Source organism: Elephantulus edwardii, unplaced genomic scaffold (genome assembly GCF_000299155.1).
Source record: "Elephantulus edwardii isolate Elephantulus edwardi_28Jun2011 unplaced genomic scaffold, EleEdw1.0 scaffold00105, whole genome shotgun sequence".
Taxonomy (NCBI): domain Eukaryota; kingdom Metazoa; phylum Chordata; class Mammalia; order Macroscelidea; family Macroscelididae; genus Elephantulus; species Elephantulus edwardii.
This window is the reverse complement of record NW_006399855.1, coordinates 1,015,760-1,034,989: the sequence shown is the minus strand read 5'-3', so window position 1 is coordinate 1,034,989 and position 19,230 is coordinate 1,015,760. Positions and strand designations below refer to the sequence as shown.

The window sequence follows — 19,230 nt, the reverse complement described above, 5'->3', positions numbered from 1 at the left end:
GGGAAGACCCTCTATGAGATGGATTGATTCGGTGACTGGGGTAATCGGGATGGGTGTGTCAGAGGCGGTGCGGTTGGCGAAGGATAGAGCAGGGTTTAGAGCTGTTGTGCATAGGGTCGGTATGAGTCGGAAACGACTCGATGGCACATAACAACAACAAATAGGTGCAATAAGGAGCTCTAGCGGCCTGGGTCTTGTCCTGCTAACCCAAAGACTTTCAGTGGTGGTGGCTCAAACCCACCAGCAGCTCCGAGAGAGAACAGGAGTTTCCCAACTGCTCCACAGCTGCAGCAGCCCAGTTGACAGCCAGGTATGAGTCTGTACTCATTGACAATAAGTTGAGTAAACAGATGGAAGAAAAAACAAAAGTTCCCACATTTGGCTCTGTGACTTAGCTAATCTCGATTATTTTTAATAAGTGTATGTAGGCTGTGTTACTCCAGCTCTCTGGTGCATACGTCATGCTTGGGAGGTTGGAGGGACAGTACAGAGAGGAAGACCCTCGATGAGATGATTCAGTGACTGGAGTAATGGGGGTTGGTGTGTCAGAGGTGGTGAGATTGGCACCGACCAGGGCAGAGTTTAGGGCTATTGTACATAGGGTCACTATGAATTGAAGGCAACTCGATGGCACATAACAACAACAAGTGTTACAACTGTTGTCAAGTTGATTCCAATTTATAGCAACCTTGGAGGACAGAATAGGATTTCCCTGAGGGCTTCTGAGGCTGCAGACCTTTAATGGAGTAGACTGCCTTGTCTTTCTCTCCTCAGAGTGGCTGGTCGATTAACCTTTCATTTAGCAACTCAGTGTTTAACCATCAGAGCCTCTGGGGCTCCTTACATTAAACTAGGTGACCATGAATTTGTGTGTTTGTTTGTTTTTTTATCATAGAAGTATTTGTATATTATACCAACTTGTATTGACTGAATAGCTTGTACCTGTAGTGAAGAATACCGAAAGAAAGTACCTGTAATTGCCCACATTTAGCTGTTTTAGTACTTCCTGAAATTTTTCAGTGTCAGTCAGTACAGTGATTTTGTTACAGTGACTCTGGGTATTTCCTCTATCATCTTTTGGTACTTTCTGAATCACTCAATATATTGCACAAAAGCATCTTCCAATATTGCAACTCTAAGCTTAAATTTGTTTCTTAGTTCTCAAAGAGCAAGTTCTTCCATTTTTACAAAATGAACAGGAACCAATGGTAATAAAGGAAGTTGGAGCTGCATTGAAGACACTGGCAAAAAATAAGGACCCAGGAATCAATGAGATACCAATTGACTTGTTTCAGTTCACAGATGCAGCCCTGTTTGCGCTTACCAGTCCATGCCAGGAAATTTGGAGGAGATCCTGTTCTCAAGAAAGATGATCGAACTGAATGTGGAAACTATTGAACAATGTCATTTATATTACATGCAAGCAAAATACCCCTGAAGATCATTCAAAAATGGCCAGAATTTCCAGAAGTTCAAGCAGGATTTAGAAGAGGCCATGGCACCAGGAATATCATTGTTGATGTCAGATGGACCCTGGCTGAAAGTAAATACCAGAAGACTGTCTATTTGTGCTTTATTTACTATGCAAAGGCATTTGGCTGTGTGGGTCATAACAAGTTATGGCTAACATTGAGAAGAATGGGAATCCCAGAACACTTCATTGTTCACACACAAACATAAACCTAGACCATGAGACTGTCGTGCGAACACAGCAAGGGAACGCTACATGGTTTAAAATTAAAAATGGAGTGTGTTAGGGTTGTATTCTCCCTCCCTACCTATTCAGTCTGTATGCTGAGTAAATTATTTGACTAGTTGGACAATATAAAAAGGAATGTGGCATCAAGATCAGAGGGAGACTCATCAATAACCTGCATTATGCAGATGACACAAACCTTCTTTGCTGAAAGAAGCACTTGTTGCAGAAAAATCAAATACAGCCTTCAATATGGATTGCATCTCAATGTCAAGAAACAAAGATTCTTACCACTGGACTGATAGATAACATCATGATGGATGGAGAAAAGATTGAAACTGTTAACAACTTCATCTTACTTGGATCCACAATTAATACCCTTGGTACCAGCATTCAGAAAATCAGAAGACAAGCTGCACTGCAATCCCGAAGATGCACGGTTTAAATCCACCAGATGCTTTGCTGAAGAAGGAGAGGCAATCTCCTCCTGTCTCATTCTGATCTGATTTGATGGGACACAACAAAAAAAAAAGAGGGGGAAATAATAAAAAAAATTTAAAAACAAACAAACAGAAAATTAGGAGACATATTGCACTGGAAAGTCTGCAGTTAGGGACCTCTCCAGATTATTGAGGAGTAAGGATGTCGATTTGAGGACTAAAGTGTATCTGATTCAGTCCAATGATCTTTCTGATTGCTTGCTGTGCATCTGAAAGCTGAACAGTGAATAAGGATAACAGAAGAAGAATTAATACCTTTGAGCTGTGGTGTTGGAGAAGAGCACTGAACATTCCATGGAAAGAACAAACAAATATGTCTTAGAGATGGTATAGTCAGAGTTCTCTTGGAGGCAAGGATGATGAAGCTTCACCTCACATGCTTTGAGCATGTTGCTAGGAGGGACATTCCTTGGAGAGGGACATGATGCTTAGAAAGGTGAAGATTGGCGAAGGAGAAGACCCTCAATCACATGTACTGACAAGGTGACTGCTTCAGTGGGCTTTAATGACCAGGAAGTGTGAGGATGACACAGGATAGGACAGGGTTCAGAACTTTTTGTTTGTAGGTTCACTGTGGGCTGTACTCAACTCAATGGCACTTAGCAACAAGTTGTTTTAGTGCACAAAAATGATGGTTCAGTTTGTGGTTTTTGTTTTTGTTGCTGGCTTTATGGTTTGTTTTTTAAAAATTATTATTTTTAATGAAAGTTTACAGAGACTTTGGATTTCCATTCATTCATTGTTGCACTTTTCTCCCTGCTTCCCCCTTGATTCGCACTTCTGTTTGAAAAGAAAGATTCTTTCATTGTTATACAATCCCTCCCCTCAAGTCCACTCCACTATGTAGCCTTCATTCTGGACTTCTGTCATGACAATAATACCTAATCATATATCCTTTTTAAACAATTCTGTCCCTCATCTGTTTCAATGAAGTATACATTACTCAGTCTTCCCTCAACCCCAATGTCAGTCCTGTTTTACAACAGTGGTCCTGTGCAATATTTGCCCTTGTGTGACTGAGATATTTCACTCAGCATAATGTCCTCCAGGGTCACCCATTTTGTATAATATTTAATGAGTTCCTTGTTTTTCAATGCAGCATAGTATTCCATTGTGTGAATATACTAGAGCTTCTCTATCCATTCGTTTGTAGATGGGTGCTTGGATTGTTTCCAACTCTTTGCTCTTGTTGACAAAGCCACAATAAACATGGGTGTGCATATATCTGCTTGGGTGGTGGTTAGGGTTTCTTTAGGGTATATTCCTAGTAGTGGAATTGCTGGGTCAAATGGTATTTATATTTGCAACTTTTTTGAGAAAGCACCATACAACCTTCAATAGTGGTTACACCATTTTACACTCCCACCAACAGTGAATAAGGGTTCCAGTTTCTCCACAACCTTGCCGGCAGTTGCTATTTGCTGTTCTGTTAAATTTTGCTCTTCTTACTGGGGTGAGATGGTATCTCATAGTTGTTTTGATGATGGTTTGAATTTTTAAAATGAAACATTTTTATGGATGCTAATGTTGTTTGGTCATATGAAAAGTTTTGATCTTAAAATTTTATTGTGGTATCTGATAAAAGACATTCTTTTTTTAAAAAATTTTTTATTTTTTGATTTTTTTTTTTTACAGAGGTTTTGGATTTCCATTCATTCATTGCCGCAATTTTCTCCCTGCCCACCCCTCCCCACCAGTTCGCTTCCCCCTCCGAAGAGAGAAAAAAAATTTCCTTCATTAGTATACAATTCCCACGTCCCTTCCCGCAACCCCCACCCCGAGTACACTTCTCCATGCAACCTTAATTCTGGATTCCTGTGCTAACCATAATACTCAATCATATATCACTTCTAATCTGTTCTTTCCCTCATTTGCTTCAATACAATATACATAATTTATCCAGTTTTTCTGTCATACCCCCTCCCTGATGTCAGACCCATTCTACAACAGTGGCACCATGCAGTATTTGTCCCTTTGTGACTGAGATATTTCACTCAGCATAATGTCCTCCAGGGTCACCCACTTTGAATAATATTGCATGAGTTCCTTGTTTTTCAATGCAGCATAGTATTCCATTGTGTGGATCCATTAATTTGTTGATGGGCCCTTAAGCTGCTTCCAACTCTTTGCTATTGTAAACAAAGCTGCAGTAAACATGGGTGTGCATATATCTGCTTCAATGGCAGACATGGTCTCTCTGGGGTATATTCCCAGTAATGGGATTGCTGGGTCAAATGGTATCTCTATTTGCAATTTTTTGAGAAAGTGCCACACCGCCTTCCACAATGGTTGCACCATCTTACATTCCCACCAACAGTGAATAAGAGTTCCAGTTTCTCCACATTCTCGCCAGCATTTGTTGCTTGCTGTTCTGTTACATTTTGCTATTCTTACTAGGGTGAGATGATATCTCATAGTTGTTTGATAAAAGACATTCTTATACAGATACCATTTGCCCTCAGCTTGTTCCCAGGTCCTGCCAGCTCTGCATGTGTCAGAGTTAAACAGTTTTCAGTGAGTGATAGTTCAGAAGTAGATCGTCTGGTCTTTTAAAGGTGGCTCTTGGTGAACCCTAACTACCAATCTTGTTCATAGCCAAACATGTTAACTGTTTTACCACCCAGTAATTGCAGTCATGTATAACATCACAAAAATAATTTGTATACAGACTAATGTTTTTTGAAAACAGATACTCTTATTTATTGGTACATATATTTCCTTATTGAGCTAGGCTAGAATTTTTTACCCTATATTTGGGGGGTAAAATACCTTATTTCTCATATTGCAATAGCTTGATAAATTTTTAACTTTCTCTCTTTAGGCAGCTGTGTCAACTCTTCAAGAAATGGCACTAGGAACAACATTCAAACCAGTCATTGGTGATTCATCGGTGGATCCAAAAAAGTAATTTGATGCATGCCTCTGTTTTCATTCTCTTATACAGTTGATATTTAACTCTTGTGAAAACTAGTTCATATTGACTAATCCAAAGTGAGTAAAATCAACTCTACCTTGATTTAGTAGTTTCCTAGTGATATTGTAACAAAATACCACATTCTAAGTGGCTGAAAAGAGTAGAGATTTTTTCCTGTCATGTTTTTGGAACTAAAATTACTGCTATCAAGATCTCAGTAGAGTTGATTTCTTTTGCAGGCTCTGAGGAGAATCTATTCTGTGACTCTCTCTGTGCTTCTGTTAGTTACAAGCAATCTGTGGTGATTTGGGGCTTATAGAGTCCTCACCCTTATTTCTGCCTCTGCCATCCTGTAGCCTTCCCTCCCAGAGTATCTTCACATGGCTCTCTTACAATGTCATCAGTCTCTCACAAAGTCATCAGTTAGGGTCCACCCTACTAGTAACTCATGACATCTGTAAAGATGCTGTTTATAATTAAGGTCGCATTCAGAGATCCCAAGTGGGCATTAACTTTTAGGGTTACTAGTGGTAAGAATCTGCACTGCAATATGCAGTGTTGAAAGTATGTGGTTTGAATCCACCAGCTGCTCTGCAGAAGAATGATGGGCATTCTCCTCCTATGTGATTGACTGCTTCTGAAAATCCACCAGAGAGTCAGCTATGAGTTAGTTCCAACTCGATGGTACTGACAACATTCATCCCAGTACAGACATACTGGTTGTTAATGATTCCTCTCTGGGTCCTAAAAATCAATGTGATGTGAATATATTTTCACCTCTGCAGTAGATTTTTAATTAGTGAAAAAAATGACCTAATGTTCAGGAATTCAAGTGACCGAACTCTATTCTATAATGCTATAAATTCTTTTTTTAAACTTTCTTTTATTAATACTTTAATGTAAATTTACAGAAAACTTGGATTTCCATTCATTCATTGTTGCACATTTCTCTCCCTACCCCCACTCCAGTTCGCTTTTCTCTTTAAAAAGATTCCTTCATTGTTGCACAATTTCCTCCCTCCCAGTTCACCTTGCTATGCACCTCTTATTCTGGACTGTTGTCATGCATATAACACCTAATCATATATCCATTTTAACCAGTTCTTTCCCTCATCTGTTTTAATGCAGTGCTCATTATTTATTCCCTCTTCTTAGTTTCCCCCAACCCTTATGTCAGTCCTGTTTCATAACAGTGGCATTATGCAGTATTTGTCCTTTTGTGACTGAGATATTTCACTCAGCATAATGTCCTTCAGGGTCACCCATTTTGTATAATATTTTATTAGTTCCTCGTTTTTCAATGCTGCATAGTATCCCATTGTGTGACTATACCACAGCTTCTCTTTCCGTTCATTTGTTGATGGGAACTTGGTTTGCTTCCATCTCTTTGCTATTGTGAACAACGCTGCAGTAAATATCGGTGTGCATGTCAATTCTTTATGTTGATAGGAGTTAGTGGAGTTTGTGACATTTGAAGGGAGCTAAAGAAGGATGGCTATGGCATAGCATATGACTGAACCCAACAACACCCCATCTCACTGCTTCATTAGGGAAGCATTTAAACCCATATTGTTTTCCTTTTTCCCCAATAAACAGACCTGTATTCTAGAGGGTAGTTTTTTTTTCATTACAACTGATGATTGGAGCACACATCTTATTCTAAGATTTTTGTCTCCTGTCCTCCCTTTGCACCCAACAGTGTGAAGAAACTAGTGTTTTGCTGTGGCAAGCACTTCTATGCCTTGCTGAAGCAGAGAGACTCTTTGGGGGCCAAGAAAGATGACTTTGCCATCATTCGGCTAGAGGAACTGTGCCCTTTCCCACTGGACTCATTACAGCAAGAGATGACCAAATATAAACATGTTAAAGGTGAGAGACTGCACTTCTTAGGGTTCTTTGATTTCATATATCTTTGAACTATTCTCTTTAGTTCAAAGGAAACAAGATTGTGGATGTGGGTAGTGAGAGTTATTAGAAAAGAAAATCTTATAGACTCTGGGGATATTTTAATCCTAGTTATTATCGGGAACTAAGACACCCTTTCTCTTTGTTTCTCTTGCTTTTTTGAGTATTTGAGAATAATAACAGTACTAGTCCTTATAACCTATAATAAATACAGGATAATTTTTTTCTGTATAATTTTAGAACAATTTTCGGTAAAATAATCTGGATTTTCATAAACCTTGTGTTAGAAATGGATGCAAAATGGATCATAGACATAAATGCATGATATACAAGAAAGCAGAAAATTTGTAATTTTGGGTTAGGCAAATGTTCTCGATCTGACAAACGAAAGCATAATCAATAAAAAATATTAACTTTATTAACCTCAAAGGCTTTGTTATTATGAAAGGTGGAGGGTGAAAGACAAAGCACAAACATCTGCAAGCCATATATTTGACAAAAGCTTATCCAGAATATTTGAAAACTCTTAAAATTCAACAATAGGAAAGCAATTAAATTTAAAAACAGAATAAATAATTTGAACATATATGCCACAAAAGAAAAGCATGGCAATAAATATATGAAAAGATGTTCAATGTCATTATGAAATTGAAAATTAAATCACAATGAAGTGCGTACAATGAGATGAGATGAGTATAAGCATGCAACTACAACTCAGCCATAGAACAGAGTGCACTGTTACGAAACACAGTAACATAGATGAATCTGAGGCCCACAAAACTATATGCTGTATGATTCCATTTATATGACATTCTGAAAATTGCAAAACTGCAGAGATTGAGGAAAGATCAGTGGTTGACAGAGTTTGGGAAGGTGAGAAGAAGTTGGACCACAGAGGTGTAAGATAGGGGATCTGTAGATGGAAGCATTGCATATTCTGATTGTAGTGGGACACACATGAATACATTTGTCAGAAAAAAGATGAGCAACACTCTGCCATTTTGAGAAAGCGTATGTGTCCTGACTAGCTGTTTGTGTATATATTCACTTGAAGCATATGTTTACTTGAGGTGCTGAAATAAATTTCCTTTTTAAATAGAGTTCATTTGGAGTCAGGAGGAACCTCAGAACATGGGTCCATGGTGTTTTGTATCTCCAAGATTTGAAAAACAACTGGCCTGCAAGGTAATTTCTCTGTCCCCCCTCTTTCATGGTGAAGGGGTTTGTGTGTGTACTGATAAGGGTATTTATCTCCATTACTAACCCATTTATTTTCTCTAAAAAGAAACTAAAATATAAAAGCTTTCGTAGCAGTCAGCACTGCACTGTTTTGACCTTAAGTTTGATGTGCCAGCCCAGGAGGAGCAGAGCGCTAGGCAATCCTGCTTTATAATCTTGGACTATAAACATTCAGTGAAAAAAATGCTCCCTAGTCCTGTCTACAGAGGTTGTGTGTAATAGGAGCTGATGTTCTTCCTGAATTGTACTGTTTTGTTGTGTACTGTTAAGTTGGAACCAACCCAAAACTGATGCTCCAGTGGGTTTTCAGAGGCAGCTAATTACACGAGAGGAGATTGTCCACCCTTCTCCCACAGAGCATCTGGTGACTTTGAACTGTGTGGCTTCGGGATTTCAGCGCAGCTCCTTACCACTAGGCCACCAGAGTTCCCTGAATTGTACTTTGTTGTTTTGTGTACCGTCAAGTCAGAACAGATCCATAGCTGACCCTCCAGAGGATTTTCAGAGGCAGTTGATCGCACGGGAGGAGATTGCTCATCCTTTGCTAGTGCTGCACCCAGTGGCCTTAAACCACATGCCTTTGGAATTGCAGTGCAGCTTTTTGCTGCTAGGCCACTAGTGCTCTGGAATTGTACTTTGTTGTTATGTGTCGCTGAGTCGCCTCTGACTCATAGCGACTCTATGTACAACAGGCCTAAACCCTGCTCTATCCTGTGCCAATCTCCAACACACCTACTCCTATTACCCCAGTCACTGAATAAATCCACCTCATAGAGAGTCTTCCTCTCCTGCACTGTCTCTCCACCCTCCCAAGCATGATGTCCCTCTCCAAGGACTGGTCCTTCCTTATAACATGTCCAAAATATGTGAGATGAAGCCTCAGAAATCTTGTCTCCAAAAAGCAGCCTGCTTTAACCTTCTCAAGGGTGAAACTGTTTGTTTTCTTAGTTGTTGTTGTTGTTGTTAAGTGCCATCAAGTTACTGCGACTCATAGTGAACCTATGTACAACAGCCCTAAACTCTGCTCTGTCCTATGCCAGTCGCACTGTCTCTGATACACCCATCCCGATTACCCCAGTCACTGAATCATCCACCTCGTAGAGGGCCTTCCCCTCCTGTGCTGTGTCCCTCCACCCTACCAAGCATGATATCTCTCTCCAAGGACTGGTCCCTCCATATAACATGTCCAAAGTATGTTAGATAAAGCCTCACAATCCTTGCCTCCAAGGAGCCGCCTGGTTTAACCCTCTACAGGATGAATCTGTTTGTTTTCCTAGCAGTCCATGATACCCTCAATACTCTTCTCCAGCACCACAGCTCAAAGCATCAATTCTCCTTCTATCCTCCTTAGTCATTGTCCAACTCTGATGCATAACAAGTGATAGCAAAGACCATGGCTTGTATCAGATGCACCTTAGTCTCCAGAGAGACACCATTGTTCTTAAGTACTTTGGAGAGGTCCTGTTAACAGCAGACTTTCCCATGACAATACGTCTTTTAATTTCCTGGCTACTGGCGCCAAAAGTGTTGACTGTGGAGCCAAGCAAACTAAAGCTGTGAACAATCTCAGTCTCTTCACCATCCATCCTGATGCTGCCAGTTGCTCCAGTGGTGAGAATCTTTGTCTTCTTGACATTGAGCCTCAATCCATATTGAATGCTGCAGTCCTCGACCCTCTGCAGCAAGCGCTTCAGGTCCTCCTCAGTTTCAGCAAGCAGGGTTGTGTCATCTGCATAATGCAGATTGTTGATAGATCTTCCACCAATCTTGACCCCACATTCCTCCTCATAAAGCCCAGCCTCCTGGATGATCTGTTCTGCATACAAGTTGAAAAGGTATGGAGACAGGACACCCTGGCAGATGCCCTTCCCAATTTTGAACCATGCAGTGTTTCCCTGCTCTGTTCTGACGACTGCCTCTTGGTCCAAGTATAGGTTTCTCATTAGCACAATCAAGTGATCTGGGGTTCCCATTCTCCTCAGAGTCAGCCACAGTTTGTTATGATCCACACAGTCAAACACCTTTGCATAGTCAATGAAATACAGGTATTCATTCCTCTGGTATTCCTTGCTTTCAGCTAAGATCCATCTAACATTAGCTACAATATCCTAGTACCACAACTCGTTCTAAACCCAGCCTGGACTTCTGGCAGTTCTCTGCTGATGTGCTGTTCCAGTCGTTTTTGGATAATCTTCAGTAGAATCTTGCTTGCAAGTGAAATCAATGATATTGTTCCATAGTTTCTACACTCTATTGGGTCATGGGATGGGAACAAATACAGATCTCTTCCAGTCAGTTGGCCAAGTGGTTTGTTTTCCAGATTTCTTGGCACAACTTGGTGAGCACATCCAGGGCAGCATCTGTTAGCTGAAATATGTCAGTTGGTATACCATCTATTCCTGGGCCCATATTTTTTTGCTATTTCCTTCAAAGCAGCTTGAACTTCTTCCTTCATCACCATAGGCTCTTGATCATATATTGTTTCATGAAATTCTTCTGTGTCTGCCAATTCCTTTTGGTACAGTGTCTCTATATTCTTTTCCTCTTCCTGAATCATACTTTAGGAAGGGAAAAACAATTAGAGAAGCAATGGTGCTTTTATTTGTCTCTCTGTTCTGCCTTAATGCCCACTCGGGTTCACTTATTTGATACTTATTTGCTAGGTTCAAATAATTTTCCACTTGTAAACACTTCTAATTAAGGAAAGTTCACAAATAAACCCAAAATCTTTATTTTCAGACAAGAACAAATCCAGGAATTTGTTTTTTCTTACACTTGAAGGAACCCAGGTAATGTAGTGTATTATATATTGGGCTGCTATCTGAAAAATTAGAGGTGAACCCACCAGCTGCTGTGCGAAAGAAAGTTTCAGCTTTCTCCTTCTGTAAAGATCTGGTTGGCACCAGTAGCCAGGAAATTAAAAGGCATATTGCGATGGGAAAGTCTGCTGTTAGGGACCTCTCCAAAGTACTGAAGAGCAGTGGTGTCATTCTGGAGACTAAGGTGCATCTGATAGAGGCCAGGGTCTTTGCAATCACTTGTTATGTGTCAGAGAGTTGGACAATGACTAGGGAGGATAGAAGGAGAATTGATGCCTTTGAGCTGTGGTGCTGGAGAAGAGTATTGAATGTACGCTGAACTGCCAAGAAAACAAACAGATTCATCCTGGAGAGGGTTAAATGGGGCTGATCCTTGGAGGCAAGGATTCTGAGGCTCTTTCTAACATACTTTGGACATGTTGTAAGGAGGGACAGGTCCTTGGAGAAGGACATCATGCTTGGGAGGGTGGAGGGACAACACAGGAGAAAAAGACCCTCTATGAGGTGGATTGATTCAGTGACTGGGGTAATTGGGATGGGTGTGTCAGAGACAATGCAATTGGTACAGGACGGAACAGAGTTTAGGGCTGTTATATATAGGGTTGCTATGAGTCATAAGCGACTCGACAGCACATAATAACAACAAGAAGCCACTTTGAACAGCCAAAGTTAGGGCATCATGAGTTATAACTGACTCAGTTATAGAGCATTTGTTTTCTCATGCTTCAGCAGCTCTGGTGGTGGTATGGTTAAGATATCTCTCTGCTAACTAGTAGGTTGATGGTTCAAACCAGTTAGCTACTCCATAAGAAAAAGGTGTGGCAGTGTGCTTTAATAAAGATTTACTGCCTTGGAAACCAAATGGACATTTCTGCTTTGTCCAACAGGATTACTGTGAATTGGAATAATCTCAAAGGCACCAAGATAGGGTCTAAAACTTGGGATTTAGTTAGTTTCTGAATGTAGCATATTTCCTCCAGTCTGGACTGCTAAACTCATTATTTTATTGAGAAATGTTACTTATGTTTGGATAAACTAAGAGAGAGTTGAACGAAGTACTGATATGTTAAAGTGCTATTTTATTTCTTCTCTTTTCCAATTATAGCTCCGACTTGTGAGTCGACCCCCTTTACCAGCACCTGCTGTAGGAATTGGCACGATTCATCTGCAGCAACAAGAAGATGTCCTCACCAAGACATTTGCTTGACAATGTCCTTTGAAGAAACACTATTGCCTCTTTAGACAGTTGTCTAATAAAGAAAGATCTACTTCCTCTACCTTCTACCCCTTCCACCAGACAACAATCAAAGACTCTTTATCTAAGATACTGGGATGGATGCTGTTAACCTACGGTCAAAGGAAACATTCACCAGTATATTAATTTGAGAAGCAAACTTATTTAAAGGTATAATAGTGTTCTGTTGTGGTTACGTCTGAATAAGATGTACCACAGTTCGTTATTTCCGACACTACACCCTGTACTTAATTGCATATGATCCGAAAAATTCTTTAGTATGGATTTATAGGTACCTCAACACTGCCTCTTGATTGTTTCAATGAATTGTTTCAGTGATTGTTGTCACTTCCATTAGTTCTTTATTTCATTAAATCTCTGGTGCTGTCTTCCAGCCAATGTGAAAATGTTTCACTAAACACTATAGCAAATTTGATTATTAAAGATTCTTCTTATTTTATCAGTTATCCTTAAATGTGTTGCTGTTGTTATATGCCGTTGAGTCAGAAACAACCCACAGCTGACCCTCCAGAGGGTATTCAGAGGTAGTAAGTTGTATGGGAGGAAATTGCCCATCCTTACCCCACAGAGCAGTTGTTGGATTAGAACTCTGGGTCTATGGAATGGCAGGGCAGCTCTTTACCACTGAGCCACCGGAGCTTCCCCCTTAGATATAAGCTTTATTAAATACAAATCCTGGGATATGTGATCTTCCAGACGAAGTATCATTAAGGCATTTTAGCTCTAATGAAAGAGATTTATGGTCTATTTTATCACAATATCCTGTCCCACCCCACGACAGTCCTCTACCCATCAATATATTAGCTAACTTGGGTGTCTAATATGTTGATTCCGGCCTCTCGTTCATAATTTTTGCCTCTACACGGTATGATGATTATCTATAGCGTGTAAAGGGCATTTTTACTTTCATATACGGAACTCCAGATGACTGGAGTCTTCCAGAGGGCTATAACTCACCCCTCAGTCTAAAATAAAACTACATTTAAACTAGTACCATAAACCAGTTAGCTCTACTTGATTTTGTGCTTTGGAAGCTCTCCAGTTCTTGCATCCAACATTGGTTTTCTCAGAAATGATGAAGGATGTACTAAAGGACAAAAAGAAGTCAGCCTTCTCCACTTGCATGCACAATTAGTAGTGTCTTTCAAAATTAATTATTTGCAGGTCTTGCTATGGCAGTGGAATCATGATTCATGTCTTGAATGTAGTTAACTATTAATCTTACACTTGTTTAATATTGGCATTTGTTTTATATCTGTATACCTCAGGGCTTGCTTTCTATATCAAGTCTTACAAATCATGCAACTTAGTGCCAATTACGTCAGTCAGTAAATGTGAAAAAATCTATTAGATAAAAATTGTTATTAAAGTTGTATATTTAACAAAAAATAAGTAAAACCGCAATGTAATTTTTTTCCTAGAGCTCTCAGTTCTTGAATGAAAAGATTTCAAATGACTAGGCACAAAGTGAATTAGAAAATGAATTTTGGTTTTCTATTTTTATAGTTTACATCTTTCCCTACTTCTCCCTAGCTTTACTTCTCACAAGTGTGCATGTGGTTTCTTGTTACATTTTGTCTAATAGGAACCACAAAATCTATCATCTGTTACATTAACCTTCTTAATCTGAGTCACTACTGCAAAATGGATTAGCATTTTCAAGTAATGTGCAGGTAAGAACAGTGAAAGACTTCAAATTACTCATTACTTTATTTCACTTTCAAGCGCAAAACACTCAAATTTATTGTATTTGAGTTGGAAGGACACATAGCTGACCCCCCGGTGGGTTTGTTGAGACAGTAATTTACACAGAGGGAGACTAACCTATCTTTCTCCTATGGAGATACTGGTAGGTTCAAACTATCAGAAAGGTGCCATCTTTGGGTTGGCAGTGGTACTTTCTACGGACTATGTCACCAGAGCTCTAATTCTTTTTTATTCCTCTTAAAATTGAATAATGTAATATTTGTATCTCCAAAAGGCAGGTCACTTGGGCAATGGAATTTAAATTAGGTACCAAGTGACCAAAAATCTTAGCAACAGTAATTTTTTTCTAAAATTACCTTTTTACTAACAAAATTTCTACCTTTTAAGAACCATATTGCTAAATCTTTCCTCTGCTTTCCACATATATGCTTTTCCAACTGTGATTTAAATAAAAGTTTACAAAGTATATGGGGTTTTCCATTCAATCATCCATACATATTTTGTTGTATAACATTAAATTCAATATCCACATTCAATCACATTTTTGTCAAAGCAAAGGTTTCAAATGAACATAATAAAGTATTCTGGGACTCACACTCTTTTCAGTGTTAGCCATAATTTTTTTTTTTTATGAGCCACACAATTAAATGTCTTTACTCAGTCAAAGAAGCATAGATAATTGTATTTCTGGTATTCTCTACTTTTAACCAAGATCCATCTGAAATCTCATATTGTTGCCTCTTATTAATCCAGCTTGAATTTTTGGTAGTTTCCTGTTGATGGGCTGGCTGTTCCAGTCATTTTATAATATTCTTCAGCAAAATTTTACTTGCACATGCTATTAGTGATGCCATGTGATAATTTCCACATTCTGTTGAATCACCTTAACAAATCATTATCTCTGCTATGAGCTTTCAGGTGTCATGCAAGTGACTGTTGCATGACCTTCTAGAGAGCAGTCATCCTGAAAAGGGATGTTCAATGATTACCAAGTGCTTCACCTAGAAACAGCCATCTTTAAAACCAAATGCACGTGTTTCTGAAATTTCCTAACTCCTGCACATGCACAGTCATCTTGATCATATGTGCATTATTCCCCACAGCATGACAAAAGTGTGTCCAGTGGCACCCAAGTTGAAAGAACATTTGTACTTGTGCTTATCTATTGAGATCTGTCCCACACAGTCCAATCTCAGACGATCCCTTTCTCCTTCCATAAATAACGTGGAAGATCTTATCATTTTGATAGGTTAACTCTTAAAACACCCAGCCTCCCCATTCATGGAGCAGGATAGGACAAGACTCAGATCTGTAGTTCACAAGTTTACTGTGAGCCACAGTCTACTCCATGGCCCCTCACAGCTGCATGGATAAACATGATATCCTTTCCCCATCTCCAAAGCCTTTAAATGAATCACGTCCTCCTCTGTTCCAAGAATCATGGTGTAGCACTGCCTTGTTTCTCCATGTCTTCCTTTGCAAAATTTCCCCCTAATAAACCTCTTTCTTTGCTTGCATATAAAGCCTACACCCATATTTGCCTATTCTTACTTAAGAGAACCTGGATTTAAAGAGTACTTTTGGAGACATTTTCTTGGTGACTGCTTTTAGGAAGTAGTCTGACTACCTTATGATCTCTTTACATTTCCTTTCAGGTGAAGCTACAGAAAGGGACAAAGGAACATGATTCAGATAAACAAAATTGCAGCTTAAAGAGTTTACATGATTAATTCAGAGAGAATTGTAGATTAAAAAACTTATAGGATTGATTTGGCTTCATAGTGGCTATGTGGCTCTGAGTTACTGAGTGACAGTCACCAGGACCCCAACTTTTAACATAAACTGGATTTCCTGTTGCTATTTTAATTTGCTACCTATTCAATCTGAATGTTGAGCAAAACATCCAGGAACTGGACTGTATGAATAAAGAAGGACATCATGGCTTGGAAGGGTAGAAGATCAGCACAGGAGAGGAAGACCTGGATGTGATGTACTGACACAGTGACTGTGGCAATGGGGTCAGGTGTGTCAGAGACATTGAGGCTGGCTCATAATAGGCCAAGATTCAGAGCCATTGGTCATAGGGTTGCTATGAGGTGTACTTGACTTGAGGGCACATAATACCACTAACAACAACATTTTCAATTGGAGCTCTGGTGTCCTAGTGGTAAAGAGCTGTGCTGCCAACCAAAGGGCACATAGTTCAAATCCACCAGCTACTTTGTGGGTGAAAGATGGGCAATTTCTTCCCTTGCAATTTATTGCCTCTGCAAACCATCCACAGAGTCCATTCTAGCATATAACATATAGCAAAAGAATTTTTTCCTAGTAGTTTATTTACAAATTTCAAACATTGTTTTCAAGATCAAATTCCTTCTACTTTCCCCACACCTCTCATCAAATTATACAACCCCATGATTAATCCCCCCCTCCCTCTGCACATCCTCATCCCTCTGCTTCTAACCTCTCCCACCCCTCTTGGATCCTTATATTCATATTATAATAAAGGTTTTATACAATATTTATCCTTGTGGGACTGAGTTACTTCACTCAGCAGAATACTCTCCATTCCCTCCCAAGTTAGATAATAATTTACAAACTCATTTCTCCTTCATGCTGCATAGGACTCTACTGTGTGTACGTACTGTAATTTCTCAATTCATTCGTTTGTGGTTGGACATTTCAGCTGTTCTGTTTCCATGTTCTTGTGATGATAAATAATGCTTCTGTGAACATTGGTGTACAAATCGTGTACAAATCTCAGTTTGTACCTCAGTTCTCATTTTCTCAGATTATATTCCAAGTAGTGGGATAGCTGGGTCATGTGTTCTATGTTCAGCTTTTTGAGGAAGCACCAAACTGCCTTCCAGAATAGTTGTAAAAAAGCATTTTTAAAAGTATCTGTCCAGATGAATTCCCATTGTTTCTTTGTGTAAGCTCCTGAGGGTGAATTGTGCTCCTGGGCTTGCCTGAAAAGAGCTTTGGTTGTGTGGGCCTTACTGTGTTGTGCCTCTAACCAAAAACCTACACATCTCCAGAGAGTTGAATCCCCCAGAAGCTCCAGGAAGAAAGATGAGAAGTCTCCTCTTGTTTAAGATCTATAAGTTTGGAAGCCCAAACAAGAGATGTAGTTGTTGTTATGTGTGATTGAGTCACCTGTGACCCATGGCGATCCTATGGACAGCAGCTCTGAACCCTGCCCTGTTCTGAACCAGTCTCTCTAATTCTGACACACCAACCTCGATTGCACCAGTCACTGTATCAATCCATCTCATCTGGGGTCTTCCTCTCATACACCGTCCCTCCACCCTTCCAAGCATGGTATTCTTCTCCAAGGTAAGGTCTCTCCTGGCCACATGCCCAAAGTATGTGAGATGGAGCTTCAAAACCCTAGCCTCTACAGAGAAACTTGGTTTCATTTTCTCGAAGACAGACTTACTTGTTTTCTTGGTAGTCCATAGTATGCTCAAAACTCTTCTCCAGCATCACAATTAAAAAGCATTGATTCTTCTTCTATCATCCTTAATCATTGCCCAGCTCTCTGAACCTTAACAAATAATTGTGAAGACCATGGCCTGGTTTAGGTGCATCTTAATAGAGGGTTATTAATACATAATGGACTTGATAGTTGTATTTTTTTAAGCTTTCATCTAAGTGCCCTGATGATCTGTTGTTATATGCCATTAAATCAGAAAGGACCCATAGCTGACACTCTTCATCCTTCTCCTGTGGAGCAGCTGGTGGATTAGAACCCTGTGCCTTTGGTATTAGAGAGCAGCTTTTCCCCACCAGGCCACCAGAGCTTGCTGGTGATCTATTAGGTTGAATGTTGTACAGTGAATAGGGATGCTAGAAAGAGAATTGATGCCTTTGAGCTGTGCTGCTGGAGAAGAGTGTTGAATATACCATGCACTGCTAGGAGAACAAACAGGTTTGTCCCGGAGAAGGTGAAGCCAGAATGTTCCTTGGAGTCAAGGATTCTGAAGCTTCGTCTGGGCATGTTGCAAGGAGGGACTGGTCCTTGGAGAGGGACCTCATGTTTGGGAGAGTGGAGGGACGGCACAGGAGAGGAAGACCCTCATGAGATGGATCAATTCTGAGAGGAGTGGTGGGAATGAGTGTGTTTGAGATGGTGAGGTTGGCACAGGATAGAGCAGGATTTAGGGCTCTTGTACATAGGGTCGCTATGAGTCGCAAGCGACTCGATGGTACATAACAACAACAACAATAAAAGGTTTGAATTCACCAGCTATTGATTGGAGAAAAAGATGAGGCTGACTGCCCCTGTTAAGATTAAATCCTTGGAAACACAATGGAGGTCTCTATGATTTTAAATTTACTTTCTCAATGGCACTGAGTCAGAACTAACTCATTGGTGACTCTTCAGTGGGTTTTCAGAGGAAGGAAAATTGATGCCTTTGAGCTGTGGTGTTGGAGAACAGTGTTGAATATACCATGGACTGCTAAGAGAACAAACAAGTTCATCATAGAGAGGGTTAAACCAGGCTGCTCCTTGGAGGCAAGGATTCTGAAGCTTCATCTTACATACTTTGACATGTTGCAAGAAGAGACCAATCCTTGGAGAGGGACATCATGCTTGGGAGGGTGGAGGAACAGCACAGCAAAGGAAGACCCTTAATGAAATGGATTCATTTAGTGACTGGGGTAATGGGGTAGGTGTGTTGAAGACAATGAGATTGGCACAGGATGGAGCAGGGTTTAGGCATGCTGTACATAGGGTTGTTATGAGTCATAGGCAACTTGATGGCACATGACAACAACAATGCATTGCTTGAGAAGGAAAGGTCGTAGAACAACCAATGGACTTGAACCAACTGCTTTTGGTTTGGCAGCACAAGTCTTGACTAGCCCCACAAAGATCCTTAACATGACAGTAATGGGACTCCACCCAACTCTAATTTGTAAATTTGTATTTAATTCTTATATTTTCTAAGAAATACAAGTTCAAAAGAAGAGTAAATTTAAAACACTATTAGTTTTTATTTCATCAATTACAATAACTGTGCTGGATTCACTAGTTGGAAGAACTCTATTTGGAACTTCTAGTTGAAACTGATGTTAAAAAAAAATTGTCAGAACCACATGATCCTATCAATTGATGCAGAAAAGGTCTTTGACAAAATCCAACACCCTTTCCTGATTAAAACACTTAACAAAATAGGACTAGAGGGGAA

General features: G+C 39.8%; 1 protein-coding gene across 1 annotated transcript in view; it reads left to right on the top strand.

Moving 5' to 3' along the window:
- Positions 1 to 12,280, top strand: part of DHTKD1 (dehydrogenase E1 and transketolase domain containing 1) — a 116,013-nt gene extending 103,733 nt beyond the window's left edge. Inside the window, exons 14-17 of the mRNA XM_006891841.1 lie at positions 5,018 to 5,100; positions 6,810 to 6,979; positions 8,115 to 8,200; positions 12,179 to 12,280. Of these exons, the coding sequence (XP_006891903.1) occupies positions 5,018 to 5,100; positions 6,810 to 6,979; positions 8,115 to 8,200; positions 12,179 to 12,280 (441 nt within the window). The remainder of the gene's footprint in view (positions 1 to 5,017; positions 5,101 to 6,809; positions 6,980 to 8,114; positions 8,201 to 12,178) is intronic.
- The last annotated feature ends 6,950 nt before the right edge of the window (positions 12,281 to 19,230 follow it).